General features: G+C 32.7%; 1 protein-coding gene across 1 annotated transcript; it reads left to right on the top strand.

Moving 5' to 3' along the window:
* The first annotated feature begins 2,999 nt into the window (after positions 1-2,999).
* Positions 3,000-10,009, top strand: LOC131145609 (E2F transcription factor-like E2FE). Its single transcript, XM_058094783.1, has 11 exons — positions 3,000-3,327; positions 3,413-3,480; positions 3,556-3,608; positions 3,691-3,768; positions 3,860-3,913; positions 4,052-4,160; positions 5,021-5,088; positions 5,182-5,254; positions 5,349-5,410; positions 5,510-5,924; positions 9,585-10,009. Exons 1-11 carry the CDS (start codon positions 3,236-3,238, stop codon positions 9,671-9,673), a joined length of 1,161 nt encoding a protein of 386 aa, XP_057950766.1. The 5' UTR covers positions 3,000-3,235; the 3' UTR covers positions 9,674-10,009.
* Positions 10,010-10,344: the final 335 nt, after the last annotated feature.

Genomic DNA, 10,344 nt, shown 5'->3' with positions numbered 1-10,344 from the left:
CCAACCACCCAACATTCAAAATTCAAAAATTTTGAAAAACTGCTCATAGCCTAGGCGTCTCTCGTTGACGAACACAGAGTTTCGTCGACGCGACCAAGAAGACACTTCGTCGATGAACACAGGGCTTTCGTCGACGAATCCAGAAATCTGAAATCACTTGCTCTCGGTAATTACTCGTCGACGAAATTTATAGCCTTTGTCGACGAGCCTTTGCTGTCTCCTCGTCGACAAATATAGCTCCTCGTTGATGAGACTGCTATGCTGCCTCCTTCATGTTTTTCCTTCTTCATTTTTTTCTTAAAGTATAAGAGCTTTAAATAACAAACAACTTTTGAAAAGTCAATTATGATGTTGTACATTAAATGACATGCAGCCTATGTATTAAAAAACACACACACACACACAACAGAACCGACTTTCCAAAAGTCGGTTCTGAACACAGCCAGCTAACTTTATCGAGAAAAAACTGATTTCATGCTCCCAACTTAGATCAATTTCATGATCATAAAATCCTCACCAACACAAAGACGCACTAGAGTGTGAGCATGGAGAGGGCGTGAAGGTTGTGCTTGTCAGGAATCGTGTCTAGTGACCTCGTCGCTAGGATACTCATCCTTTGGAAGACTAATCGGAGAGCTCTTTCAAAATATTCAAAAAAAAAAAATATTTTTTATTTTTTTTAAAAATATATAAAGCAGTATTTAAGATCGTGAATTTTAGGGTTTAAATTTTAATTGCCTGAATTTAGAAGAAACTTAATACATAATTAAGATAAATCAAAGTTCAAGATCCGAATTTCATGCTCCCATACGTAAATTAAAAGTTAAAAAATTATAAAACAATGAAAAGATGATTTCTAATTTTCTATATAAATTTAAAAATTTAAAAATAAGATGCCTTTTTTATAATTATTTCAAAAATTAAGAATAAAATAAAAACTATTTCCATGAGCAAAAGTGTCAAAACTTTTAATTATGCTTAATTCATAATTTACACAAATAAATAGATTAACTTTTTTGTAATTTTAAAAAAATTAAAACTAAAAATAAAAATTAGTTTTCTAAGTATCTAAATTTAAATTCCATTTATTTAATCTTTTGAAACCCTAAAAAATAGCCTTGTCGCTTTGAAATATTAAACTCGCTAAAAGTCAACTTAGTCCTTTTCCAAATGGCAGTTATTAGCCTCCTCCGCACCCTCCATTTCCTCTCTCTCTCTCTCTCTCCTCCTTTTATGATTAAAAATTAAAATATATTCAATTTGCATTTTTCAACGATAAAGAATTTAAAGTTCTAATATTTTATATTAAGGCCTTTGTTTGAATCATGAAATATTGAAAAAATAAAATAAAAAAGGGTTATCTCTTATTATATAGTAGTGTTCTAACATGAACTTCTCATTAATAAATAAATAAAAAAATAAAAAAATCTAACGCATTTTTAGTAGCGAATGTATGAATTCAACAAACATTTTGCATAAAACTTAACATAAAAATATAAATTGAAGTCGAAATTAGTGAGCCACATAATTTAGATAAAAAAAAATAATAAAAGCTTTAATATCTATAGATTATAGCCACCCTATTGCACAAATTCACCATTGATTATTAAATCGTTCATCAAAAGATGTATCGATAGCTTTTTTTTGATTTATACGAGAGGAGTTCCAATATTTTTATTCTTTTTGTTTTCTTTTATGTATCCTAGTTGCAGACACGCTCTGCATGTGTGTCTGATTTTTAAAAATTTATTGTCATTAAGGAATTATGAAAATTTAAAAATATTTATTGAACTTTAAAATATAAATTTATTTTTCAAATTTTTTAATTTAGGGGGGTGCTTGAGAAGTTAAAAAATATAGGGAAATTATTTTTTTAAAGAAATTTAAATAAAATAATTCATGAATTTACCTATATGCCCATAATTTTTAATTTGTTGAAATTTAAAGTATTTAATTTAATTTTAAATGTGAGCTTTATTTTTTAATATTTTCATTTGTAGGGGATAATGGAGGGTTAAAAAGATAGCGAGAAGTCAAAAAGAATTTTCAATTTTAAAATAAAAATATTTTATTGATTACTTATGTATACCCATAATTTGTAATTTGTTGTAATTACAAGATGACTTGTAAATTGAGGGTATTTTTAGAAAGATAATTGAAGATGATTAAAATGCTTTGCTTAATTAATGGTAGAGATAGAAACATTTCACTTGTATTTTGGAAAATATAATAATTAATTTAATAATATTTATTGTCTAGTGATAATATTTTATCTAAAGAAATCGGGCTGATAAAAAAAATGAGAAGGCAGAATGCGAACACGATGCAAATGTAAAACAAAAGTAATTAAAATATAATTTTACTGTGTCAAAAAAATAATTATTGCTTTTGCAAAAGCAGCAAATAATCTTTTCACGCAAATAAAAAGGTAAATAATTTTGGCGATATATTCACCAAATTAAAACTCATATTACATTCACCATAAAATTTAATTATTCTATCAAGCACCCACTTTGCCGTCAAATTAATTGTAAGGTTTAATATTACTTTTTAAGACGAAAAACATTAATATCTCAAAAAAAGTCATATTTTAAAATCTTAAAAAAAAAATAAAAAAATAAAAAAAAAATATATATATATATATTCTTTTATCATATAAAAGAAAGTTCAACAAGGAACGTGCATAGCAAAAATAAAGAATAAAAAAATAAAAAAAAATGATGCCCTCAAAAAAAGGAGTGAAATTACCAACTATTCCCCCTGGTTCAGTGCACTTCCCGAGGGCATATCCGGAAACAGAAGTCCCCGGCGCGTCCGGGGCAATACAAATTCAAATTCCCGCTGGTTTAAACTTTTTTAAAATCATCCCTCCAATCCAAAAGCCCTCCAAAAATTCTCCCACATGGGAAGAAGACCTTCTCGTTTTGAAATCCCAGACCCGCCAAAAGTCAACCTTTTTTTCTTTCCCTTGTAACCCTTATTAACGGTCGGCACTCAAGCCTCCTCTTCCTCCCTCACTCTCTCTTTCTCTCTCTAAGTTCCTTTTCCCTCCATCTCTTTCTCTCTCTATCTCTCTCCCCCTGTCTGCAACTGCTGCTTAGCAACAGCCAATCTGTTGTCCGCGGAGGGGATCTCGGAGGAAGGAGGATTTTCTGCGCCGGGTATATCGATTGAAGAAGATTTTTCAGGAAAAAGTAAATATCCGAAGCTTTTTGTTCGTTAGATCTGAGGCAGAATGACATCATCTGGCTCTACCAGACCGGAAGCTGGATCTAGGCATTACACCTACAGCCGGAAACAGAAGTCTCTAGGACTCTTGTGCACGAAGTACTCTCCGGTTATTTATTTTTGCAAATTTTCTCAATTCCTGAGTTTTAATTGGTGTTTTGGTATTTTTTTTTTCTTTCCGCAGTTTCTTGAGCTTGTATGATCGAGAAGGCGTGGAGTCGATTGGGCTCGATGATGCTGCAAGCCGATTAGGTTTTGATCTGGTTTTGAGTGTGTGGGCCGAGTCTGTTGAGGATTGAGAAGTGTCTAATAGTTTAGAGATTGCAGGAGTCGAGAGGCGGCGGATCTACGATATCGTTAATGTGCTTGAAAGTGTTGGAGTGAGACTCTTGATCCCTGTGTCGTAATATCATCCTCTGTAGTAGAGGACTATTTTAATTTTTAAACTGTAAATCTGTCTAGGTTCTTGCGAGGAAGGCGAAAAACCAGTACTCTTGGAAAGGGTTTGAAGCAATCCCTAGGGCTCTTGAGGATTTGAAGGCAATTAATTTTTCAATGTTATCTTTTAAGCTCAAAATAAAATCGAGGGTTGATGTGTTTTAAAGTAATATTTTCTATCTTGGTGTTGTAGGAAGAGGGTTTGAGGGAGAATTTTAATTCATTTGATGGCAACAACTGTTCAAAGGTAATTTGGCAAGTCTTTCAATAATCATCGCCCTCCCCCCCCCCTCTCTCTCTCTCTCTCTCTCTCTCTCTCTCTCTCTCTCTCTTCCGGATGCACTCATTTAATATCAAATATTTACATATTTTGGTCAAAACCCAGGTTTCAGATGACGAAGAAGAGGAAATAATATATAGTCTCAACAATTCAAGTCAAGAGGAAAAATCGAACCATAGCTGCCCTCCTAAATCCTCAACGTCGTCCAAATCTGGTGCCTTGTTTTAAAACCTTAGTCTTGTTCGGCTGTTAGCTAAATGCCTCCACACACAAATATTGCATTTATGTAGCCCACAAGGCTTGCACAAAATCCTCATATATTTGCTTTGGTAATAATTCTGTTGGGCGTGTATAGTAGGATTAACATTATGAAGCTAGAAATCAAACATGGAGGCAGATGATTACAAAAAAAACAGAGGACTGAATGGAATACCATGTATAAGAGGCTATTCTTAATAGCATTTTTGAATACATTGTAGTGGTGCCTTTTTATAGGCGTTCAAGACCTTCTTCTGAGTTATTCAAGTTGGCTGATGGCTGACTTGCTTGATTCTGCAAGCAATTGACTTGCAGACAGCTAACGCATGCTGTAAAAGGCTTACGCATCTAAATAAATAATAACAGGTTAGATGTGGACCTTTCTAGGATTTCAAAATTTTTGAATCTTTCTTGAGGTTTAGCAATAAGACATGAATCTCCTTTGTTTTTGATTTTGGAGACACTTACATCCTCTTTGTTAACTTACAGTCAACCTTAGGAGCAGTGTAAGCGTCCCAAGAATTTAATGTTAAGAGAAGTTAATGGAATTCTTGAAAAATCTAGGAAATTTCTGCATCTTTTTTCTCAAACTTTAGGAGAGGTTTGATTAATTTTGAAGCTTTAGGAGAGGTTTAGTCTTTTTTCCAAATCCAAGGGAGGTTAAAGTCCTACATATGCTAAATTTTTCTGGAAAATCATTATCTACCAGATTACCATGATACAGATGGTGACATTATAACATATGGAAATTGAAAATTAAACTAGCAACATTCATGACACATGGAAATCAAAAATAAGTTGATCGTTTCTTGGCAGACAACCGAAGGGAAAAATCTCTAGGACTACTTACTCAGAATTTTGTCAAGCTCTTCATATGCTCAAATGTAAGTGAAAATTACAGATTATTCTTTCTTCCACTGTTATTATATTCTCCATGTTTTTATTTATGGTTATGATTGGTTTGACATACTCTTTAGGTGGATTTGATCTCTCTGGAAGAAGCTGCAAAGATACTGCTTGGGGATGCCCACAGCTTATCAACAACCAGAAGTAATACATCTTCACACCATTGTTCATTTCTGTTTGCTTACAGACACGAGGGTGTATTGTTTACTAATATGCTCGTCATAATTTTATTATGCAGCAAAGGTTCGGCGGCTATATGATATTGCAAATGTGTTGTCCTCCATGAGTCTCATTGAGAAGGTAAAGCACCATTAGCTGAAGTAGGAAACCCCTTAAAAATGAATTTATCTCTGCCAATAATTTCAGTTCAATTAAGATTTTAAAATGCATGATCTGCAGACCCATCATTCAGAGACAAGGAAGCCTGCTTTCAGGTGGTTGGGGATGCCGGATAAATTTAAATGCCATTCTAATGAGGCATTAGAGCTTAAAGAGAACAAGAAAAGGGTTTTTGGAACTGAGATTACTAATGCCAATTTTAAAAGGAACAAGTTGGATTCTTCAATTGATGGAAACTTATGCCAGAATTTGAAGATGCAACAGGAAGTGCAAATGAAACAGGAGATTTTGGACAACGAGACTAGTAGAAGCAATTTTGAGGAGGATTCTAAACTGAGTTTGAAGAATTATGAGTTTGGCCCATTTGCTCCCATCAGTGAACCCAAAGTTGATGCTTCTGAAAATAACAATGTGAAACGTGTTCATGATTGGGAAACTCTTTCCAATACTTATTGCCCTCAATACCACAATCAAGGTATTATTTGTTATATGTTTGATACATAATAATAGGATAGATTTGGAAAAAATGGAATTTAATTTATCACCTGATTTCTTGATTCTCTCTAATCAAATTTTCATTTCATTCCATTAATACCCTATTCTATTGTGCAAATCAAATGTGATGTTAATGCTTAAGAATTAAAATGCAGTCATGTAATTGACTACTGTAGTTCATTGCTGTCGAATGAGCCAACCTCTAAAGATGGCTTGGGAATATTGTCTAATGCATTTCAATCCATCAGCAGACTTTGGCAGCTGATAGCTCCTTGAGGTTTTAAGAAAAGAAAATGGATATCCTATGTCTCATTGATTATGGATCTAGAAGTGTTTAGGAAAAAATTTTTAAAGTGTTTGGAGTCATAGGTCTATTGGGAATCCGAGGTGGTGAATATAGAAAAAAAATTAACTCTATTAATTTATGAAAACAAATTAAGTGCGTAGGATCTTACACTTGGATTCACAATAAGAAACTTGTGCATAAACTCAAAGCACATCTACATATTGTTATCCCCACAACTGCAATGTGGCACCCACTCATTCACACAGCAATATTTTCTCCATTGTAGGAACATACAACACTTTTTGCAATTGCATTTGTGGGTTGATTCTTGGTACAATTTCTCTTGCTAATATAAATTATTGGTAGTTTGGAGTTGCTAGTCACTACTTGCCCTTTTTATATTTTGAGATATTTTCTAATTTTTTTTCCTCCGTTCATGTGATTAGATATTTAATTACTATTATAATTAATTAATAATAAAAAAGGGCAGCCCGGTGCACAAAGCACTTGCGTATGCGGGGTTCGAGGAAGGGGTGGACCACAATGGTATGCAGCCTTACCTTGCATTAATTAATCATTTATCATAATAAGTGTTGATTTTTCTTTTGGTTAGGTTATGCAAGAAGTTATATACTCATCATCAGACTTGTCTTCTAGTATTGTAAGGGATGCTTTGAGATCTCATCCTTCATTGTCTTTCTTTGGATGAATGTTACAGTATTCCCCTTTTGCTTGTTTATGCCAACAAGCAAAGTGTCCTCTTTTGTTGCAGCTATACCATTGGTTCTACCATTAATATTTATAGTCTTCATTTTCTTTTCTCTTTTGGTTTTGTTGAGCTCCTTGTTGAGAGATCCTCTTATTTGGTATTTTTTGTAGGTCTTGCATCCTTCTTGATTTGTTCAACATTTATTGTCGTAGTTACTCTATCATTTCCTTAAAGTCTTTCTTATTAAAAAGAGCCTTTCCTTGTCCTAGATTGAGTCTTTAGACATTTGTTTGTCTAAAGCCTCTTGATCGGCTAACTGTTAGAGTTTGTTCTTTACCACCATCCATGGGTGGCAGTGATGAAGCCATTACATGTTTTATTGCCTAAGGCTGTGAATAATAATTCTCCTCAAGTCTAGTCCTAAAAATTTTAATTTTTTGGTTCTACCTTTGAAACTTTTTCACATATTGTTGTGAGACCAATAGAAGCTCATTCTCAAACAAAGGGATGTTTGCATTATTTGTTCTTGAAAATAGTGTTAATAGGTTGTCATTTGCATCCTTGGGCATTTTTGCATCCTTGATGTGTTGTAATAGTTCATCTCCTTTTGTTTTTGCATCAATCTGCATGATGCTTTGTAGGTTTAATTTCTTTAATTCTACAACATCAGTTGGTGTTGTAGTCTGGCTACCACCAATGATCTCTCATAAGTTTTGTTTGAGTGAGTAAAGTTGTATGGGAATACTTCAATTGTTATAATTATTATGGTTGAGTTTCTGTATGCTTCTTGCTGAGGTTGCCATATCTATCATTGTTATTTGATGTGCACTGCACTTAAATAAGTAAGACTGGTCCTAGAACAATTAACTTTACAATCCCTGTACCATGATCTTTGCATGGTTTGTGATTGCTGGCTTTGAAACCACTTTATAGGAGTTGGAGGTGGTTGGTTACAACAATTAACTCTCTTAACTTATGAAAACAATTTTTTTGCCCAACACCTTACACTTAGACTGACAATTTAAACAAACTCAATTCACATGCATACGCTCATTGATATCCCCACGATTGTAGTGGGCACCAGCTCTCACTCATGTATTGCCACACACCCTTGCGACTTCTATTTTGTACACCTTGCCTATTGCACATTGACTTGAATTGTTTTATGGTCTCCATAGCAAGGTAGTAACATGTTAGATTTTGTAAAGAGAATCTGGAAGAGGGTGAGATAGTCTGCTCTCTTATCAATGTCAAGTGTTGAGATGCATCCATTTCCTCACAAAATTCATTGTTTTGTCCCTACATGAGTACATCATGTGCTGTTTTGCTTGTCTTGTTTCTTTTTCTTAGTTTCTATTTGTTGTTTGGCTTGTAAACCATGATTAATCTATAGAGTCCTTCAGGAGAGTAATAGCCAAGCCTTTTAAATTATGCTTGAAGAATACATAAGGTAAAATGATATTTTCATAAGTTGCTTGTTTTTTATTATTATTTATAATTGGTTTTTTATTTCATATTGATGTGTTAAATAAGCACATCATTCTTAGTTATGGTTGTTAAAATATCAGTTTGAGTCAAGTGGATCGTAATCTGGTCCTACTTAAATGATCATGATGTTTTATAGAATTGCAAATTGATGAGATTGGATTAGGATCAAACTAGTATTTTGCTAGGAATGTAGATCCTACGTGCATTATGTTTCTAAGTTTTTTTTTTTTTCTAAATTACTTATGCTATATGCTTCCTATTTATCAGGTATAACTTGTTCAAGTGATGGACAAATTTAGGAAGTGATATGGTTTTATCTAATATTTACAAAATTATGGACTCAAATTTATTTTTAGGTTCTGTTCAAGTGGTTTGAACTTCAAACACTAGGTTAAGAATATCTGTTGATATTGAAACTAATGTATTGGAAAATAATAATGATGATGCTGATGATGATTTATAATGAGCTTGATGAATTCATCCTTTATGATATCAATTAATTTCTTCCTTAATAGTGGCCTAAAAATGTTAACACTCATGTTAGTAAGCTAGCTTGACAGTTAGGTGCTTGTTAGGTGTTTTTAATTGATTACACACACACACACACACAAACACCTTTCTGTTGTAAGTTTATTAACTAATTTGTGTTAAAAGTTAATTTTTTTAAAAAAAATAATTGTTCACTTTTTAATTATGTCAGCTTGATTGAGTTAGGTATGAAACAATTTAAACATTTGGTCTCTGTACATGGGGGCTCTACCACATGAGCTACTTGTTATTTTCCTAGTATTGAATTGGTATTGGACAATTTTTAGTTATTAATTTTAAATTTGTGGAAAATAACAACCAAAGCATTTTATATTTATTTTATGTTATTAAAATCTTACTATTCTTGATATGGTCTTGCTGATCTCTCCAATGTTCTTTTATGGGACCTTGATTTTAACAAGTTTGCTGCCAATTGACTAGTAATTTCACTTTGCATTCAATTTTGGGGTTAGATTCGTTGGACAGAGTAAGTTATTTTGAGCAAATATGTTAATTTTGCAAATGAATTGCCAAAAGTTCATTGGTCAGTTGCTAAAAGACTTGGATTAGGTGATTGTAAGTTTTTATTGTTATTTTTATTTTTTATGTTTACTTGTTTGTTAATGCAGCTTTGAGAGATCTTTTTGTTCATTATAAGGAAGCATGGAAGTCATGGTATGCAGAGGTAGCAGGGGAGAAGCCAATAAAAGTTTCGTGATGATTCCTTTGGGCTGCGTTGCTTAATTACCTTGGCAATCAACACTAACTGCATTGGCATACAATTCCTTTTTGTTGTACTTGACAAGAGATGGCAATGTGCAGATGCATCTTGTTTGTGCACCAACTTGGAATGGTTGTTCTTCAGGAAATATGACGAAGCCTAGATCTTTACACAATGATTTATGCAACATCACACTTAGGTTTTTTGATTGGGACCAATGTCCGCATCACTAGCTTAATGATGCATGTTTGTATGAATACTTCTTTTGGTTGAATTTTTATGAATACAATAGAGATTGATTGTTGTCATCGTTAAAAACTAGTGACAACTTAAGTAGTTGTTGGGTTCGTGGTAAAGCGTTTAGTAATGACATAAAAAAGTTGTTGCTATAGAGAACATATATAGTGATAATTGTTATAAAATAATATAGAAATAGATAAATGTGGATAATCAGAAAGTAATGAATACAAGCAAAATAAAATAAAAATAAATAATAAAGAAAAGTGAGACCGGGTTTACGTGGTTTGGTTTATACTTATTTCATGGACAAATAAGATTTGAAATCTATTATTTTAAGAGGAATTATAAAATATATTTGATTTTTGTACAAATATTTCATCTTCTTACCTTATAAAATATTTTACTTTCTCTTTTCTTTTCCGTTTCTT

This window comes from Malania oleifera, chromosome 13 (genome assembly GCF_029873635.1).
Source record: "Malania oleifera isolate guangnan ecotype guangnan chromosome 13, ASM2987363v1, whole genome shotgun sequence".
Taxonomy (NCBI): Eukaryota; Viridiplantae; Streptophyta; class Magnoliopsida; order Santalales; family Ximeniaceae; genus Malania; species Malania oleifera.
This window is presented reverse-complemented; position numbering and strand designations above follow the sequence as displayed.

Coding starts and splice junctions, on each gene's coding strand:
- LOC131145609 (XM_058094783.1), top strand. CDS start 3,236: ATGACATCATCTGGCTCTACCAGACCGGAAGCTGGATCTAGGCATTAC. Junction 3,328..3,412: donor CTAGGACTCTTGTGCACGAA/GTACTCTCCGGT, acceptor TTCTTTCCGCAG/TTTCTTGAGCTTGTATGATC. Junction 3,609..3,690: donor ATGTGCTTGAAAGTGTTGGA/GTGAGACTCTTG, acceptor AAATCTGTCTAG/GTTCTTGCGAGGAAGGCGAA.